General features: G+C 38.1%; 1 protein-coding gene across 5 annotated transcripts in view; it reads left to right on the top strand.

Moving 5' to 3' along the window:
- The window catches only part of LOC134797040 (protein PALS1), a 222,126-nt gene that overhangs the window by 101,149 nt on the left and 99,208 nt on the right, over positions 1-21,769 (top strand). For 4 of the 5 annotated variants that reach the window (XM_063769250.1, XM_063769252.1, XM_063769251.1 and 1 more), the window contains 3 exons: positions 3,357-3,472; positions 6,558-7,201; positions 15,674-15,802. In XM_063769250.1, the coding sequence (XP_063625320.1) occupies positions 3,357-3,472; positions 6,558-7,201; positions 15,674-15,802 (889 nt within the window). The remainder of the gene's footprint in view (positions 1-3,356; positions 3,473-6,557; positions 7,202-15,673; positions 15,803-21,769) is intronic. The other variant, XM_063769254.1, reaches the window with a different exon arrangement.

The following is a 21,769-nucleotide window of genomic DNA, read 5'->3' as shown; positions in this document are numbered from 1 at the left end:
ATCATACATAATATTACAAAATGTCATTAAAAATTAAAACTAATGTACAATCATATTTAACTGAAACAAAACGTACTATCTTCAAAATATTCTCCTTTGGCTCTGTATAGTACTATTAGTTATTCTGTGTCTGTATAGACGTAGGGATCAAGGTATACTGGGTGACATAGAAAACGAGTTGACGAATAGACACAGCTCACCGTGCGGTTTTGCGTGAGATCTTTATTGCAGACTGCTTGGGTAACTGTTATACTGCAACGTCTGCAACTTTACTGTGCTACTCGTATCATCGCCCACACTGTTGACAGTTCGTGAACCTTATTACAAAAGGTGTTCGATGTACTCCTCAATTTAAGCTCTTGCGGTGAATAATGAAGAACTCCAGGATAGTACTATCTTCTTTAATTAACTTAATAGCCTAGATACAGGTATAACGTTTAGGTTTTTGGAAATCTATATAAAATATGTGTAGCCGCTTCGGCTGTAAGGTGCAGTCTAATGTAGGTACGCGGAACGGGGAGCCGTGACGTATGTGTGTGACGTCATGTGTCGTCAACCGGTCTTCGTACGAGTACTTATGTTGCGCCAACAAAAGGCATAAGGCCCATGGACAGTTAAGAGAGTTGCTGTTTGTACTGTGCAATTAAGTGATTTAAGAAATTAAGTTTTTTAACTAAAAAATATTTTTCATTTATGTGATAAATGTTGGAATCTAAATCTAAGTATAATATTTTGTTTGTCCACCTTTAATCTTTATGGTCACTGAATAAAAACTTATTTATGTCTTAATTGTTAAATTATTGGATTAAAATAATTATGTCTGATTTATTTATTTATCTAAGAAGTAATTTAAAAAGTGTTAGTATTATGTCTTGAATCTTAATTTCAATAAAAAAATGATGAATTTAATTTCATAATGCTTGCAAAACATAACAAGCACAAAAAAACAATAAATTGTTTCTATTTTCTTTTTCTATGTCTACTCTTATTAATTACTTAAATAAATAAACTACATGCATACCTTAGATTTACACATTTGGTTCGATTAGCCTTATTATTATTAATGTCCATAAGATTTAATATATCAATACTAATCGCCCTCTCCCCCTCCACAAACAGTTATTTTCCAATAACTGTCCTTTAAAATGGCCAATTATTAATTAGTTAAACACTCTTTGATTTTTTTAAGTCCCACAGTAGGCTCAAGAAGGCTTGTGTCGTGGGTATACAGACAAAGATATACTCGTATATTATATGTATAGATATAAATATTCTAAACTACAAAACGTAATTCAAGACCAAAAAAAAATAAGACAATGTTGCCACTGCAATAATTTGTATGTAAAATAGTAAATTCCTTTTGATAAATAATCACGCTAAGATAATTTATTTATTAATAATTTTACTCCTACGATTTAAAAAAGTACTTTTATTTATTTATTTTTACATAAATACAAGACGCTCTAGTAAAAAGTGGCAACATTGTCTTGCTTTTTTTGGTCTTGAATTACGTTTTGCACATGGTCTAATAAAACATGGTCTTCTATTCCCAGAGTGACACAGGCCTACGTCACAATAACATGGCCGCTATATATAGCGCTATCGCATATTATCATATAGCGCTGTCGCATGATGACGTAGGCTTGTGTCAGTTAGGTGACCTAGAAAAGACGGGAATAGAGTACCAGGCGGAGTATATTATTATACCATGGTTTTGCAGTATAGTAGTCAGTAGTCTGTCCTATAAGTCGGACATGTAAATTATAACAGCACGCGACAAGCCGTGGTAGCATTTGTCAGGTTTCCTACGTGTAGGTGTCGGGTGTTATCAGCTTTTCTATATTTTACTACAGTGTACTTACTACTGCTGTGTTCTTCGATTGGTAATAAATTTGTGTTATAGCCTAGAACACTGAATTTACTGTCTGATACCTACTGTTTATTACTTGAAGTATATAGATTTGAACATTTCGTAGTATCGGCAGTGGCCGTACATTTTTTAACAAGCTATTTTTAGGGTTCCGTACCCAAAGGGTAAAACGGGACCCTATTACTAAGACTTCGCTGTCCGTCCGTCCGTCCGTCCGTCCGTCCGTCCGTCCGTCAGTCCGTCCGTCCGTCCGTCCGTCTGTCACCAGGCTGTATCTCACGAACCGTGATAGCTAGACAGTTGAAATTTTCACAGATGATGTATTTCTGTTGCCGCTATAACAACAAATACTAAAAACAGAATAAAATAAAGATTTAAATGGGGCTCCCATACAACAAACGTGATTTTTGACCAAAGTTAAGCAACGTCGGGAGTGGTCAGTATTTGGATGGGTGACCGTTTTTTTTTTGCTTTTTTTTGTTTTATTTTTTTTGCATTGTGGTACGGAACCCTTCGTGCGCGAGTCCGACTCGCACTTGCCCGGTTTTTTTAAACTAACAAGTCAGACAGGCAGTCTCTAATTAAATTTATTTTTGACTTGTATTAAGTAGTCGTCTCAAACTGGGACCTAGAAGCGAGTCTATAGGTCTACTCTTATACCTATGCTGCATAGCATAGTCATACCTACAAATAATTTGGACTTCTAGCTGGAAACAAATGTTTTACGTCTAATAAACAATTGACATGTTTGACTAAGGGGTTGTGCACAAATCACGCGAGGTGTTTTCGGCTACTTTTTGACCCCCCCTCCCCCTTGGTGATATTTGGTGAGGTTTTTGGCTGCCCCCCCTCCCGCCACACAACCTCACGTGTATTTTTTTGAATTTTTTTCATTCGACCTAATTTTAAGATAAATAGTATTGTCTATAGAAATCTTGTTTATTTTTCTATTTTCGTTAAATAGACACGCTATTTTGAAGTGCAGAGTGAAGATTTATATTTAACGAAACCGAGAAAAAGTATCTACTCATGTGGTAGGTTTTTTTTTCTTAGTTTCGTTTACTGTAGAAAAATACACGTGAGATTTCCTTATACCATCCTCTCCCAACGTGATCTTTCGTGATTTTATTCGTGACCCCCCTCCCCATCGAACCTCGCGTGATTTGTGCACAAGCCCTTACGCTTGTGTAAATTATAAAATGTTATTTTTTTTTAATTTGATACTCTCTCCACCATACCCTATTTTAACCATTTTTTGCGTCATGTTAACTAGGCGTCTGTAAATCGCTGGCCTAATATTACAGGGTTCTATGTTTCACTTTTATCGAACTGAAATTTGAACATTATAGGTCGAATTTCAACTATCTTAAAAATGTAACATAGAACTTTGTAATATTGAGCCAGCGAAATGGTTATATCTTTCTAAGCCATACAAAAAAAAAACTTACGTACAACAAATGTTTAACGTGCAACATACATGTTTCAGACCGCGGCGCCGCTCGGGCTCGAGCATTGTGGTGCTGGGCGCCGAGGACGAGAAACGACCGCCGCCGGATGACGACAAAGACATGCTTACTATGCTGTCCCTCTCCGCAGACACCGGTTAGTATATACCCTGTACATACTTTGTATACACTCTGTATACATTCTGTATACATCATGTATACACTCTGTATACACCCTGTATACAGAATGGTCCAAACCTTGACGTTCAAATTTTTTTTGTTCCTCACGTCGTGGGCTATCAAAATCCCATGTATTTTAGCCGATTTTTCGTAGTTTTCGAGTTATGAATTTTTTAACTTTTGTTAAGAAATTCCGGGGTGAAGCAATTAGGTAATTTATTTATTTAAAAAAACTTTTGAACTTTTTTGAATGTTTCTTTGTGTAACATAACCCTAGACAAATGGCGCAGTTGCTAAAAAAAATCAGCATCCTCACTTGGCTGTGAGTTGGAAAAAACAAGTGATTTTTTTGCCGTTTTTTGCGTAATGGCACGGAACTCTTCGTGCGCGAGTCTGACTCGCACTTGTCCGGTTTTGAGCTTTAGTCAGACTTCTGTAGTTTTCTAGTTCATTCAAGACAGCTCACCATTCATCAAATCCTCCCGCTTGTCTCCACATTGTCTCCGTCTCTTTCGGTGAGCGGGAGCTCCTTGCACGAGCACATTTCTCGCTTGCCAAAGTGCGACTAAAGGCAACATGTACAATTGGTACAAGGTAAGCGCTTCAATTTTGGAACGCCTATAACATATATTGAGCTATAATAAATCATTGTTATTCCACTGTTTTCTAACATCACATCACAAGTTAGTTCTCGAAAAACAATTCAGTTATAATTTTTTGTGCGTCAACTAATCATTACCTTGGCTGACCTTACCGGAACAATGGGACAAAAAATTCGGCAGTCGCTTCTTGAAAGAATCTTTAATTGTTGTACCATTTGCCTAAAGTTTTTCTATGACTACATTAACCTATACTCACCGCAATACGAATTGGCGACTGAGGTCATAATGCTATCTCCTGTACCCTTGTTAAGACCAATCAAGAGTGAAAGAGATGGCATTATGACCTGACTCGCCACTTAGTTTTGCGGCAAGTATAGTGGTTAGTCTTATCATAAAAAAATCAATCCTACTAATTTATTTTGTAATGAATAAAATTACTTGAAATTAGATTGGTATGATGATTGGGTATTTTTTTTTGTCTGAGTAGATTTATTCAGTTCGTATGATAGCTCTCAGACAACAGCTGATTTAAAAAATGAAAATTTTAATGAAAATTTAATTGGTAACGAGCTAATCGATTTTCCGGTGAGCACAGTTATACTACTATTAGTATTTCAAAATTGGCAAATAAGCCAGCAAATTTCAAAAACACCTCGAAAATGTCGAATACCACCCTCAGCTCCAGGGAATCGAACTGCATCATTCAAATATGTATGCTCGCACAACCTAGGGCAGGGGTCGCCAAACCGCGGCTCGCGAGCTGCTTGCGGCTCTTTGTAGATGCTATTGCGGCTCTTAAAGCGGCCAAAAACATAAAGTTCTTAGACCACTTTAAAAAAAAAAACATTTGGCGCTCTTTGAGATTCCCAAAAATTGGTGATTTATACTGCGGTGGCTCTGCTTCTCAAAGTATGCCGACTCCCAGCCTAGGCGATTTCAATAACAAAACTTCCGTGAGACACAGATATATTAAATATATTAAGAACGGGTCACTCGCGTATTTTAAGTCGAAAAACGCTCGACATGTTTCACTCCGTACCGAGGACCCGCGAGTGAGGATACGTGAGTGACCCGTTCTTAATATATTTAATAGTCCGCGAATCCTATGACAATATTGCCAAGTCCTCCTAAAGTTCCTAAACCATACATATTGTCAGTTCTCTCACCACGAATCGACCTGCAACATTCTAACGTAACACGTATGGTCGAAGGGGCGTGGCTTGCCGGTTCACTGGGCACATTGTGCGCTAATTATGCCACCGGTTGGGAGCGGCGTTCAGATTCCACAAATCTGACATTGATGAATGTTTGCTTTCCGTCCGCGACTTCTTCCTTCTTCCGCGTAGAAGTAGCTAACCCGTCAAACTCTCTTAGCGCCACTTGCACCATCCCACTAACCCGGGGATAACCGGTTAAACCGTTAACCCAGTGTCAAATTCTACTGGTAACCATGGCAACTCCAGGTTTAACCGGTTAACCCCGAGTTAGTGAATGGTGCAAGTGGCCCTTAATGTCCACACTCGCTTATTAGTCCACTCCATTATCACCCCTTACTGGATAACAAGTATTCTAATAGAATATTAATAGAGTATGTGTGTTTCAGTTTATATAACTTATATATGGTAGTGTACTTAAAATATTTAGTAAAATAATTTGATTTGCAAAGGGAAAATAATACCCCCCAATGCAAAGGGAAGCGAATGACCGTTCGCTGTGAAGATCCTTGGGGGTGGCCTTTGTCCAGCAGTGGACGTCTTTCGGTTGAGATGATGATGTTTATTAGATGAACAGATACTCCAAGTGCATCTTTCTCGCGCTTATGTTAGTTAGTTAGTTACCTACCTACCAACCTAGAGACTTAGAACATATCATATCAATATCAGATCTGTAAAGTCTGAATGCGCCGTCGGGTCATTTCTCAGGCCATTTGTCGCCACGAGCCGGTGCTCCCGATAAGCGGGGAACATTAATCATCGCTTGTAAATTTCGGAAACGGAATTAATGTTAATAAATGTTAATGGTTGTTGAGCCCTGATAGATTGATGCGGATTTATTTGATAATATTCTGGGGACTTAGCAAAGATTAGATGAAACCGAAAAAAATTCGGCGCGTTTAGGTTATGCTGTTTATTTAACATGGTATTGTGTCCAGATAAATAAGTACAGTGAAATTTCGATAATCCGGCACTTCGATGGTCCGGTATACCCATACAAATGATCATTCTATCTCCTAATTTACTATGTGCGCTTACATTTTCGCCGTTCAATCTCTTTATAAATGGCTATGTTCCAATAACAGTAGAATTTTGTTTGAATTTAGTATTTTAGTAAAATATATTTCTACCACATACTAAAACACATCAATAATATGCAGATTTTCTCTAACTTCCAGTAATCCGGCTCAGCATTAGTGCCGGATTAGTGAGATTGTACTGTAACACTATCCGATATTAATTCCAGGTCCTCACCGCGAGATGGCGGTGGACGTTCCGGACAGCTTCATCGCGCGCAACAAGACGCCGCCCCGCTACCCCCCGCCGCGCCCGCCGCAGGTACGCCTGCGCCCCTCCAGGGACGACGAGACCCTCCTGCTGTCCTCGGGCTCCGGCACCAGCTTCGGCAGCAAACACTCCGTCCTGCAGAGCGCTGTAGACTCCGGACCTAGCTCTGACGGATCCAGCTATAAAAACAACAGCACCATGGAACTATTATCAGGACCGCAGAGCTCCGAAGGATCTGGGACTAGCTTTGGAAGCAAAAAATCGAAAGGCTCTTCAGAAACAGCCAAATGCGAGTTGCTATCCGACAGAGGATCAGTAGCATCGAACACTACACACACATTAAGCGACCATAAGATCCAACTACTCATATCTAATGGCGACGATTCTTTGCTAGATTGTAGAGAAGGCGTCTCATACTCGGCGCGGACGGATTCTGTGCTCATACGTGAAGCGGTCTACGCGTCTTACAATCTCCCGCCTGGCTTCGACACAACGCCAGTCCTCCTCGGGAGGGAGGTGGCTGTGGATGTCCCTGATTCGTTTGTCCAGATTGTGAAAACCACCCCGAAATATCCGGGTACCGTGGACAGAAAGAGCTTGCAGGTAACAGGCACTCCACGCATGGTCATTGGTGGTAGTATCATGGGATAGGAACTGATGTAATTGTTAATAATGCACATGCCTATGCGTGCGGATTGTATGTAAATAGATTTTAAAACAATAGTTGTCACTCCAGTCGACAATAGTTAAGAAGCTTGGCATGTCTATAGGAGAGCAGCGAATCTAAATGCTGTGAATGTACGACCCATAAAGAAAGAAAATATCGCTATTGTGATTGCTACTCAAAAATATTGTTATTGTTAAGCTGCTTTAATATGAACCTTTCATATACACGGTGTCCAAAAAATAAGTGCATTCCCGTTGCCAGGGAGGTTTTGGGATTATACTGAGCAACTTTTACTATGGGATCAACCTCGAAATAAAAAAAAATTACCTTCCCATAGAAAATGGACCAGCCAAAATGTATGAAACAGCTAAATTTTTTTTTTCGCGAATTCTGGGTTGGTCCCATAGTAAAAGTTGCTCAGTATAATCCTAAAACCTCCCTGGCAACGGGAATGCACTTATTTTTTGGCCACCGTGTATATGAAAGGTGACATTAAAGCACTGTGTATGTGTGGCAGTCTATAATCATGAGTTCACCTCGGTAGAGCAGTTAATATCGTTCCCTAAAAAAATACAAAAAAGATGACTAATAATACGGTCGGGATCCTTATCATACAAGTAATAGGTAATGAATTCGACTGTAATTGTTATTCATGTATTGGATGACGATATAATACCGTTAATTGAATGCTTGGCAACTAGCCACAGAATTTGGCTTGTTGCAAGAAATTGCATTTAACTTTCAAATACGGTCGAATCATAGTAATGTTATCTATTCGCCAATATGCGGTGATTGAGATTTATTACATACTAGTTAAGCCGAACAGTGATAAATCTATTGAGGCTATTTACTTTAAATTCGGTTCGGTTTAAAGATCTTTATTTCTCATAAGAATAACAATTATTCACTACATGAGAAAAAACACAATCAATCAATTACAAAATTAAATTAAATTAGTGAGCAAAACTGATAAATATTAATATGATCGTGAATTGTGTTCGTCAATCGTGAATTCAGTTACTTTTTAAATAAAGTACAACTCATTAGGACTATTTTGAACGATGATGATCAAGATTATTCATGATACTCTTCAACACAGTGCTTCAACATTATTGTCTATTTCACAACTTTCTATCATAAGTTTCCAGCTTTCACCAACACACTTACCAGGAATTTTAAAATATTAAGTTACGAAGAAAACTAATACAAATATGTATTACAAATTATCGTCATAAATTTTAAATTAATTATTACATTCATCAACATATTGTAAATTATGGAAACACTTGATTTGGAGCCGTAATATGGTCTCGGTATCTGCAAATACCAACACCTTGGATTGATGCTAGGGACTAAATTATGATTATTTTTGTAAGGCAATATGTGCAAATTAACAATTATGTCAGTTCTAAAGGTAATATGGATGGGTATTGGTAAGGTATATTGTAAATAATCAGGGAGGTTTTACTAACATTGGCTATTAACACATAGATTACGTCATATGTAACTAAATATCTAACATAAAGGAAAGGTTCGTTAAATAAATAATCACTAAGATATTTTAATTGTGCGATCGAATACTATAAGACTTAGATGTATAATTAAAATTTCTTACAATAACTGTATCTATGTATACATATCACTTTATACACATACCTACTACATAAGTTACACAATTTAATCATTTCGTTCGTGATTTTGATGACAAAAAAACTGTCATAGAAAATATCTGTAGCTTCAGAAATTTAAGAATTTCAGATAAAAATAAAGAGTTGTGACAATACAACAAAAAATAATCTCGAGTCTGGTTAGTAGAGAATTTTGTGGTTATTACACACTACTTTGTGCTAAGTCTACAGAATAGGGTGTCCTATATTTTACGATATTCAGAAAGTAATGACGCATACCCACTTATTCATTTCCTATTTAGAGTATTTTGGGAACGGGTTTGTGATACAGGAACGATCAGATTATTTTTTGGTATGCGTTGTTAATTTTTAAAGACGCTAAATAATTGACACCCTATTACAGAACTTTGCTCATAACAAGTCCTTTTGCACAGTTAATTCAATATACTTAACGAGCAAGCAGAGCGAGGTTTATTTACATTTGTGGGAAGTGCATATTGCTTAAGCAAACAAAAAGCTATGGCTACAAAGTATGGCTTATTCGTGTATACTTACTTAGCCAAAAGAATTTGACTTGAATAATGAGTAGTAAATTATGTTATCCTATTTCTACCAAAATGACATCAAATTAACGTAGTATTTATTACCCTACACAGATCATAAATCACTGTTCTACAGTGCCCTGTTATACGTTATACTTTGCCACAGTGACAATTAATATGAAAATCATTATGCCACTGTGACATCTTTACAAGCAAGGTACAAAGTGGCCAAAAAATCAAATTAGTTAATCAATTATTGACCAATGTGTACGCGATTCACCGATTCACAGAAATATTAACACATTCATTGCCACCCAGCCAAACAAGATGTCCGCGCTAGGCCACAACAATTTCATCATATAAAGCAGTAGTACTACGATCCCGACTATCGGGGTCGTCCGGCCTGGGAACGAAATCCTAAAATACCCGATAGTCGGGTGTTCGGCACTGAATATGTGTAATCTAAATTTTCAAGTTTTGAAAATATCAATGTGTCTTCATTCCCTGTCGATTAAGGTCAAATTATACCTAGGCCTATGGCTGCTTGTGCTTCTTAATACTATAATAGTATTACGATACCTAGTAGAACAGCCATTTATATTAACTCGCTTTTATTGTAACATGTTCGTCATAATAAAAATAAACCATAAATAAACTGAGTATTTGACTAAACGGTATTTCTACTGCCGCGTATACCTTAGTTTTTATTATTACTACTCTAAACTAAAACGCTCTAGTTTGTCATACCTAAAACTGCACAATGATTAATAGAACCGTCAATCGATCACTCTCATCTCACGATTGACGTCACTGTCACGAAATTAATTACGAATCCATTGAATCATCGTCATTAATTAATCATGCTTGACTGCACAGCTCTCTGTCCGCGGCGTGATGATATTGTCATTACTAATGACAGTTTATATTTTTATGTCAAAGTTGGCCTCACTCCAATTTTGCTAACTTGACAATTGTCGCTTAACTATTATCAATGTTGATAATATTAGATAAATGTACATTTATCCATAAATTAAAACATAATTTTATGGAGTCAATTGCGAATTTATTTCGTTACCTTTATTTATTTATTTCATAATCAGATAACCACGACCAGTGGTAACCTGAGTCGAAACGTCGGAAATAAGGGTAACAAAATAAATTTTAATATGTGTTAAAAACGTGAAAGTTTTAAATCGTATATACCTACATGATTTTATTTTAAATGTTATAATTATGCGTAAAAAAATAACTCTTTCAACATCTAGCGATTATCTTTGCTAATATTAGGTAGGGTAATTCGCCAGTAACTGGCCACCTGTTAGTAACTGGCCACCGTAAACTAAAAATGAATTCTATCCACCTATAAACAGAATTAATTTCAGTATGAATTGTGTTTATAGGTGAATATAATGAATTTTTAGTTTAGGGTGGCCAGTTATTGGCCTGTGGCCAGTTACTGGCGAATCACCCTAGGTACTTTAAAAAATAAGTTTATTACCTACAGTTAAAAGTGACATATGTCAAGGTGGCAAAGCAGAGGCTTGAAATTGAGAATCAACTTTGTCAAATTTGTATTCGGGGTGTTTGCGCCGTTTATTAAAATTATTTGGGAAAATATATTTTACTAACCCAGGACTCTATGTATATTCCTGGTAAAAAACTTATAATTATCTTAGTTTCTAGTAACTAACGGAATATTTTTTTGCAGGTGTATAATAATGAGGGTTTTATCGATATAAGTGCATGCTATTTTATTATGATAAGACTATTCTATCCGCTTTATATGAATGTGCAAGATACTGTTAAATTAAGGGGGAAAGCATGTTTAAAGGAATAAAAAATACACTAACGAGCAATACTATTGATCCATTTAACCCAAAGGAGCAATTTTGGTTGCTCGTAGGTGTATGTATAGCTAGGCAACAATGCTATGTTTAAATAGTAGGTATTCCTTAATATCGGTGCCAACTATTTAAGATTTATTTAATAAGTATTGATTAGTTTAATAAAAGTTGTCACCTCAAATTCATGAATTATTTTTCTAATTACCAGTCTAAAATGTCAGGCGTATTATGATTTTCATAACAGGTTATGATTGTTATGAATCAGATCTGATCTCAAAAATCCGTCTCTGTCGTAATAATGATAACTTACATATAATTTTGGGTATTTTTATTAATTATTTCACGGTCTACCAGGCAGGTTTTAGATTGAAGACACCAATATGGTATCTTAGTACAGCCTACTAGGTACCTACATTTAATTTTACCTATGTCATAAAAAAATTAGGCAGAAAAAAAAATGTTAGGAAACGTCTACCGCTTTCATATGAAAGCGGTGGGTTCGTGAGTTCAAAATCGTGAGTTCAAATCTCGGGTGTGCTGTATAGAGCAGAAAAATCGCTTTCTCGAAAACATTACAAATATAATGACTAGAAATTCGGTCAGGATTTCTTACTTAGTCTAAACTAGTGGCGCCATCTAGTAGTACTATTATGAATTATTTATTTATCGTATGGCATTATACACTGTGTTTTTAAATATTAACATGCATATCATTCCGTAAGTAGTCGATAGCGTCGCTCGTGAGGTCTTTGAAATCCATGGGTGACCCGTCATACTTGGTTATGGGGCATTCGAAAACCATGTGGTGCACGGTTTGTTTAGGGTCTCCGCAGTCGCATTTCTCAGCGTCAGTCCAGCCCCATTTTTTACGCAGGTAGGCGCAGTGACCTATTCCGGTTCTTATACGGTTTAAGGAACACCAGATACGACGGGCCTCTTTGAAACCACGCGGGAATTTACGGGGATCGAGGTGAAATATATCTGCGGTTTCGTCTTTTGCTGCCCACTCCTCTATTCAGGCGGTTTGGACGTTCCAATCAGTCGAGGGCTCGTGCACGAGTAAGGCTGGTGGATTTCGGGACTTAAGTCTTGGCGATCTGAAAGTTCTTAAGTCTGTGTTAATGGGCAGGTCGGGCCTTGCACGAATTTTGTCGACTTCTTTTTGGAGGTGTTGGCGGCGTCGGAGGTGTGGTGGGGCAATGCTGCTGAGAGCCGGTAACCAGTGTCCAGGAGTTGGATTCATGCACCCGGTAATTAGCCTCATGGTGTGGTTAAGTTGGCTGTCCACGTTTTGGGTGTGGGCACTGTTTATCCACGTAGGGGCACAGTATTCTGCTGTAGAGTAGACTAGAGCCAAAGCGGTCGTTCTTAAGCAGTCCGCTGACGCTCCCCATGTGGTGCCCGTTAAGTTCTGAAGTATGCTGTTTCGGGTTCTCAGTTTGGCTGCGATATTCTGCATGTGGGCTTTATATGTCAGACTTCGGTCCAGTGTGACTCCAAGATATTTTGGGTGAGGGTTGTGGGTCAGGACTGTGTCACCAAATCGGATGTTGAGTTCTCTGCTGGCTAGGCGGTTGCTGAGGTGGAAGCAGCACACTTCGGTTTTGGATCCATTTGGGCGTAGGCGCCATCGGGCAAAGTAATCCTTCATAGTGGAAAGATCCTGTTGCAAGGTGCGTTCTGTCTCCTCTATACTTCGATCTTGTGAGACGAGGGCAAGGTCGTCTGCGTAGGCAAATTTTCTCGACCGGGTATCCGGGATGTCATGTATATAAAGATTGAATAATATGGGGGCTAACACCGATCCTTGAGGTAATCCGTAATTGAGAATGAATGCGTGCACCGCAATCCGTCTGAAGTTGTACTTTTCTATACATGTTTAGAACTCCAGTGGGATCAACCAGTTTTAACGAGTTAATATATTGTATAGGTATTAGGGTGGTATTCCATTCCACCTGTCCAATTTGTCCTGAAATTGGACAAGTGGAATACCAACCTAAGGTACTGCTCATTACCAGTAGGTAGTAGGTCTCTAACTATCTAACGTTCATTTGTTTCTTGCGTAGAAAGTTCCATACAATTTTCGATCTTTCCTTTCCACTTTTTTTCTCCTATTAGGATAGAAAGAGCTCGTGATTCTGAGTAGAAATAACATAAAATTTCACAAATTAAAAAAAAAGTGTAGGGGCAACTTTAAATATATATACTCTTATAAGTAGTATAAAACGTTTAAAAAGACTAGGTGAGTGTAGGCACAGAACTTAGTATCCAAAATGTAAGGATAAAAACTAATAATTAAGTAACTTGATATTTATAATGGCACATTTAAAGATTTTAGGCAAGTCCATTCTTATCCGGTTTTTGGGATTATGCAAAACGGCTTCAGGAGTTTGGAGGCAAATATTTAAATCTAAATTTATAATCAAGTAGCGCATTTTAATTCTATCATAATCTTAAAGTAAAAATATTTATGTAGGTAAAATATTTTGTAAGCATGTTTAAAAATTGTAATGGTTCATTTGGCTTAATACTCTTTACTATATTCTTTGTATTTCTGGTTTTATTTTTTAAATACTAAAATGAAGATGGATTGATAAATAACAAGGTTTATCAAGTTTTCAACAATAGGCACAGTAAAAAATCTTTGTCGACGTATTTTTAGACCAACTTGTATGCTGGTGATTATTATAATTTGGGTATTTAACTAACATAACTGTAGGTACAATCGCCTGCGCTCGCGGTATACGAGTTAAGAAAAAATTGCCTTAATCCTTAGGCCTTAAGCCTTAATTCCGAGTATCGCCCTAAGGGCTGATTTAGACGGCGCGCGAACTCGCATGCGATTTTAGTTACATTGCGAACTGTTGGCTACGTCCAATTCAAAACCCGCAATGTAATGAAACTCGCACGCGAAATGAGCCCTAAGAGTGCAACACCGCGAGCGCAGGTGATCGTACACTAAATTTTAAGTGATTAATTAGGAGTTGAGGATCTCGGGCGATGTCACTTCTTGATTAAATTGCGATGATGTCGTTGTCGCATTACTGTCGCGATTAGAACGTTCTATCCGTCACTATTTATATTTTTTACAGTACATATGGTGCTAAAGAGATAAAGCGGTGGTGGCCGAGTGGATATGACGTCCGACTTTCAATCCGGAGGTCGCGGGTTCAAATCCTGGCTCGTACCAATGAGTTTTTCGGAACTTATGTACGAAATATCATTTGATATTTACCACTAAATAGCTTTTCGGTGAAGGAAAACATCGTGATGAAACCTGCAATACACCTGCGAAGAAATTCAAAGGTGCATGTGAAGTCCCCAAGCCGCATTGGGCTAGCGTGGGGATTATAGCCTAAATCCTCTCGTGCTTGAAAGGAGGCCTGTGCCCAGCAGTGGGACGTATATAGGCTAAAATTATTATTATTTATGGTGCAACTTTACCGCTCTAGGTCGGTAATTAGCACAATACGTGCCTATGTCGAAAATTTAAAAGGCCATATGTACTGTAAAACGTTGTACAATACACGTGTGAAAAGGTAATTTCCTGTCTTTCGCACTTGTATCGTAATGTACTATTATGCAACAGTAATGCTGCTGAAAGTCGCCAGCTGAAAGTCACCTTTAATTCCGTAGCCGTACCATGAGTTGGCATTTGATATTGCCGAGATGGACTGCGATCGAGTTCCGCAGTCGCGAACGTAAACGTCAAGTGTCAACTGGTGGTAACCGTACCGTACTGGCCTTTAGGGTTAACTGAAACTTTACTATGTTAGGTATATGTATTTTATCCAAACAAACTTGACAGTTGATATTCTTATCTTGATGCAGTTGTAAAGTGTCTTACGCGTTGTCTATTGGCTTACTTAATACATAGTTCTGGAGTATGCCAACAAACAAACAAACAAAAATTTATTCGCAGAAAAAGGGTAAAGATTACATGTGTTAGTGTAAAAATAAAATATGTTTCACCTTTTTCAACTGTTTTAAACAGTATGCAAATATTATAGAGGATATTAATAAGCATTACATACAACATAAATTAATCCGACAAATGGTAACTTAACGTATTACATGAACGCGAAGAATTTCAATGGAATTCCATTCCATTTAATTTCTGACTCTCTGAAGTTTTTCCTGTCTTTGAAATGTTCCATACCTTCTGCACGATGAGAATTTCGAAGTAGTCTGCATCAAATCAGGAGGTCTGGATAATCATACTAGCATCTGTCACGACTACTATGCCGTTAGTTAAAGTATTTCCTTTGGATTATAAATGAACATGTTTCTGATAAATCTGATGCTGGCTGCATAGATACTAGATTGGTTTCAAATTCCATCTACTAGTCAAAACACAACCTTACCCCACTATCTCACAACACATTTTCCCGCAGCAGGTGAACGGCACCGCGAAGACAGCCGCCCCCGCCATCCCCCCGCGGGAGGCGCCCCGTGACGCACCCCCGCGGCCGCCTGCACACGATGTCACTAAAGAGCAGATGGAGTCTATCAAGAAATATCAGGTTAGTAGCTAGCTTTAACAATGGAGGTAGCACTAAAAAATGGAGACGAAGTAAAATGTCAGAGAGCATACATACATTAGGCCGTGCAAATTAGTGAGCCCATTTGCCGATAGGTGGCGCTGTACACAAGTATACTTCTGGTCAAGAATCTTTCGTGTAAAAAGTTGCATATTTGAGTTTGTTCGGAACACTCATTGCGTTAAATGAACTCGCACTTGACCAGTTTTTTTAAATATAATCCAACATTTTAACTTTTTAATATATTTTTAAACTATGTTGACGCAAGTTACTTTGTCAGATTTTTTGCGTTATCCAATTCTCGTCTATTTTCAAGTTCGTAAAGTAACAGATCAAGGAGATATAAACAGTTAGCAGTAAAAGTAAAAACTATTTCTAGATAATCTAGGTCTTGGAAGCGGTGGTGGCAGAGTGGATCTGAAGTCCGACTTTCAATCCGGAGGTCGCGGGTTCAAATCCTTCGTGTCAATTAGTTTTTCGAAACTTATGTAAGGAATATCATTTGATATTTACCACTAGATTTTCTGTGAAGGTAAACATTGTAAGGAAACCTGCATAATACATTTGCGAAGAAGTTCAAAGGTGTATGTGTAGTCACCAACCCGCATTGGGCTAGTGTGGGGACTATAGCCCAAACCCTCTCGCGCCTGAGAGCAGTACGGTTACCATCAGTTTGTCACTGACATAAACGCCGTCGAAAACGTAATTTACTTTCTATACATCCCGTTTGCACTAATATGCGAGTGCGAGCGAGATGTATAGAAAGTAAATTACGTTCTCGACGGCGTTTATGTCAGTGATAAACTGATGGTAACCGTACAGGCCTGTGCCAAGCAGCGCGACGTTTTTTCTACGTCTTAGCAAAAACAATTCAATGTTAGGTATTTCACATTTACTTGTTGGTGCGTGTCTTTGGCGTCGTTCGTGACTATTTTCTATAGAACTAAAACGTTTACGTATATAAATGTTTACTTATAATTTTTTTAAACCTTCATTGGCATTCTTTGATTACATTTTACATTGTCATTAAAATAATCTTTCAAGGCATCAAGGATTTAATTCGACGAAGACAATTCTTATCATAACTTTTTTGTCGGGATTCATTGCAGTGCAACCATTTTTTTCTCAACTTTTCTGGTATATATATCTCTAGTAACCGTTGTAGACTTGGCCGGCATCTCACAAAAACATCAAAAACATTCACAGGCACGTAGTTTCATAGAACCTACAGACGTTTTTTTCCCACAGACAGAACGTGATATCCAACGAGTACGAAATCTGCTTCGGAATATAAAAATTACGACGTTGAAAACTCTTATCTCACTTAAATTCTGTTACGGAAATGGTACTTTAACTTGAACAGTATAAGGTCTACTATTGCAATAAGATAAAAGGGTGAAAAACAGTTGACATGCGTATAGTTTCGAGACGGTCACGAGTGATATCGATTTGAGATTATGGAGAATCAGGAAATAAAGAGTGCGATTTGATAACACGTTTCTTAAGACCCGCGCGAAATCGCCCTTTCATACAAACGTAGTGCTGATTTTTCTCACTGGATATTAACTATTTACAAATATTTTGACACAATTTGTTGTATATCAACCACAGCTATGCCCCTACGTTTGTTTTTTTTTTTCTAATATTTAATTATTATAAAAGTTAGGAGCATTTAAAAATTTGTATTAAATCTGTTCTCCGCTTCGAATTTTTGCTATAACCAAAAAATCTAAAAAAATCATACGTAGGGGCATATTATAGCTATGGTTAACATACATCAAATTATGTAAAAATATTTTCCATAATGTCAATATCCAAAGAGGAAAATGGGGACGTTTGTATGGAGAAGCGGCCGTCCCCATTCCTCTTTCGTCTCGAGAGCTTATTCCAGGGCTTACAAAAAGATATGTCGCTTTGATATATCCCTCCTCCCCCCTCCGCCTTTCGTAAACCTTTCCGCCTTTTGTACTGTAATGTTTTCTTTTGTGCCATAAAGGTTAAATAAATAAATATTTGTCAAAGGTGTATTTGGAGACCCCAACCTAATTTAGGTCTTTTATTTCTATCAGGCTTCGAAAGTTTGTTAGTTATCTTTGCGGATTATTCAGGCCACCGGCGCGCTCATTCTTTCTTCCGTGATTCAGGCCCTAGCACGACTTACATTACACGTGTCAGTTAAAGTAATTTATTGTAAGTGAGATGTCAAAGGCTCAAATATAATTTGACCTTTCCTCCCAAGAAGCCTTTCCCACTCAGGATACGGTTCTAATATCATTTCCGACCGTTCGGAGCTTTTTTACCCTGTATAGCCTTTTGGTTATGCCATGGTTATGCTATACATTTTAAACTTTATACTGATTATAAGAAGGTTGAAAGTCGTTCGTGGCTCTAACAGCTGAAAGCGTATTGTGAATTTAGTGATCGATTGAGGCATCTATCATAGTTCATTCATAAGTGTTTCGAAAGATGAAGCATAGATTATATTCCGCGGCAGTGTTTATAAATAAGTTAGCCTTTTCGCCGCCAACTACGACTATATTCGAAGCGCAGGTCCAATGCCAAAGACGGATTAATCCGTCACAGCTAGACCACAGAGCAACATAGACCTACGTGCATATGCATAAAGTTCAATTTCAGTGACACTTCGGTGACGTGCCGTCCTAGTGACAGCTTTTGTGATTGACACGGCGTCGAAGAGGTTACGTAATGTTGAACGGTTACAAAGCTTCCCCTAAAAATTAGCTATCTTTACCGTGGTAAATAGCTAAACTCTCTATTATAGGTATTTATCTCGGTCGATCTTACTTCGCACTTCCTTACCTCTCGTTAATAGTACATCAATAACGATCGGTCACTGTCAAAAGTGACATTTCTTCAACCAAAAACGTCACTTTTGGTACTGACAGATCGGTATCGTACCGCCGTGACTTTTTATAAGCATTTTTCGAATCGGGCCGTAAGATTTAACTGCGGTGACTGTACCCAGTAAATTCCAATTAGGCGCCTGCCACACCGCCGGCGCAATCTCACCGTATGTACATATTGTGGTTTATTCATTAACACGAGAATAAAAACACCTGGAGAACACATTGGGATTTGAAGGGTATCTTTGTCATTTCATTTGGCACGAACATGACGAAATAGGCTGAAACCATGCTGAAACACTTTATTAATGTGTGTGTAATTTTCTTATTCCTGTAATTTATTTGTGCACTACCGTCAACTTCATCAGCATTGCCTACCATGCCAAACATTGGCTGGCTTGTTTCTAAATAAAACCGGCCAAGTGCGAGTCGGACTCGCGCACGAAGGGTTCCGTACCATTACGCAAAAAACGGCAAAAAAATCACGTTTGTTGTATGGCAGCCCCACTTAAATATTTATTTTATTATGTTTTTAGTACATATTTGTTAGCGGCAACAGAAATACATCATCTGTGAAAATTTCAACTGTCTAGCTATCACGGTTCATGAGTTACAGCCTGGTGACAGACAGACAGACGGACGGACGGACAGCGGAGTCTTAGTAATGGGGTCCTGTTTTAAGTAAAAACTTTTTACCCTTTGGGTACGGAACCCTTAAAACAGTGATTCTCTATCAAATAGCTGCGTAGGTATGTTGTATTCCTCTTAACGATCACCCTCTTCTCATTATGAAGAATTAAATATCAGATAGCGATTTGGTAGAGTGTTAAAGAAGAAGAGGTGTCATTCTAAACGTCTTATTTTCATAGAAATTTGACATTAATGAAGACGTTGCCACACTGTCATTGCAAATGCCGTGCAGACTATACTTGGTCCGACTTTAAGTGATTATTCCAGGGGTTCCCAAACTGTGCGCCGCGGCGCCCTGGTGCGCCCTGGACAGTTAAGAGAGGCGCCGTGAGGCAATCCTCCTCACCACGTTACCTATCTATTTCGAATAGCCTAGCTAGGTTAGGGCGCCGAGATTAAATTTTAAACTTGAAAGCGCGCTGCGGACTGTTAAAGATTGGGAACCCTGGATTATTCAATAATTTTCTCAATGTGGCAATTTTAATAGTATTTCCGTTCGATCCGCTCGAGCGCGGTATTTGATTCGCTCATCGTTTCATCTTTTCAATCTTTCACTTGATAGCTGTCAAGTTCTGCTTTCCCGTTACTTTGAGCGTATAAGGTGTGTTAGGGTTATTCCAAAGGTTATTGGGTGAGTTCGTGATGGATTCGAAAGCCACAACTTATGAAATTTTCCTTAAAGGATGTCTCACGCTAGACCCGGCCGTGCCCAGGCCGAGGCGTCCGACATGTCATTTTCGGCGGCTGATCGGTGATCACATGGTGCTTTCCATAGAAAACAAAGCGCCGGAAGCTCCGGCCCGGCCCCGGCCCGGTCTAGCATGAGCCATCCTTTAATCTGATGGCATTATTGTCTAATTGAATGAACGCTATATAAACGTACTGTTCAAAAATGTTGGCTTTAGAAACTAAGTTCTCGCGTTTAAAAATATGACTGTATCTGTGTAATTATTATCGTATGAATTAATGTGCATTTGGAATTTTGGACCAAACACACAAAACAACAGTTGCCACGGAGTACAGCTCGCGTAACACACGTAATGCTAGCGACTGGAGCTAACGGCAGCGGAAAATCAGATAAATGGCGTCTAGAATAATGTTGCCAGGGTGCCCGTGGCGCATAATTTAAATTTCAAAATCCTGGAATTACCACGTTTACTGAATAATCCCAGCACACCTCAAAGCTCTTTACGGTTTTCCTTGGTCCCTTTTCTTGCGTCGCATTACTTTGAGATTGTGGCACGTGTAAAGTCTGTCTGTTCATATTTATATTATTTTCACTGGCTTCTATTGGAAACTAGAATAGCATTCAGTCCTTGGGTTTCATTTCGTTTCTATCATTTTGCAACTGGCACTATTTCAATTTCGTTTTTAACTTCTCAAGTTCTCACTCTAACTTAACTACATATATTGGTTTGATTATAAGAACTAATTATTTACGTAATGATTCGTTCATAAAATATAGTTAGGTAGGTACAGTCGACGTCAAAAATATGTTTACACGTTTGCACCTTACTCCTTTGTAATAAGGCAAAAAGTGTAAACATATCTTTGACGTCGACTGGACCATACGAAGTCAATAAATGAAAATGCGGAATGACAGTTAAAATGCTACTAATATAGTAAACCAAAATAAATAGTAGTGTGTCGACTTGAAATAAAACAAATTAAAATATTTTCACAGAAAGTAATTAAATTTGTTCTTAGAGCAATATTGTCTTTGCAAAGGATTACTTTTTGTATTTTCTAAAATATGGTATTTTATTAACTTCAAGTTTATGTGGTAATGTTTTGAGAGGCAATTTCAGCAACGACCCCAAAATATGAGATCGTAAACAGTATTTAGAAAAAACGTAAGGATAATCTGAAATTATGCCACTTTAACGACACGACGCGACGTCGCACGCGGCGTTGAGATGATTTATGATAATATTATCCTGCATATAAACAAGCGCATATATTTATCCCGTAAACACGAAAGAATAACGGAAAGAAACGCTCCTGCAAAAGTGCAAATCCGATTGTCTCCTAAAAATCCTCGAAAAGATCCCGTATGGCTACTCGTCTTCTGGTCCCCTTTTGGACCCTTTTATTTTTCTTCTGTCAAAAACAGATAAACAACTTTGATTTTTACGCGCAAGGGACCTCGCCGAATGGAGTTCGCTAACTAAATTTCACGCTTAGGTAGTTTGTGTTAGGAGAAAATATAATTTCGCGAAGCGACTTGCTGCTTCGAAAATGAGAAATTACACCACTGACTGGTATCCGGAATATTGATGATCGGATTTAAACCGATCGAAACCCATTACGGGGAATGATATCGGAAAATTCTAACGAAAAATTCTTGTTTCCAACATGTTGGAAGCGGCAGCGAGCTAAATTAATCACAAAGTTG

This window comes from Cydia splendana, chromosome 14, assembly GCF_910591565.1.
Source record: "Cydia splendana chromosome 14, ilCydSple1.2, whole genome shotgun sequence".
Classification (NCBI taxonomy): Eukaryota; Metazoa; Arthropoda; class Insecta; order Lepidoptera; family Tortricidae; genus Cydia; species Cydia splendana.
The sequence above is the reverse complement of the archived record's forward strand: the minus strand, read 5'-3'. Positions and strand labels throughout refer to the sequence as shown.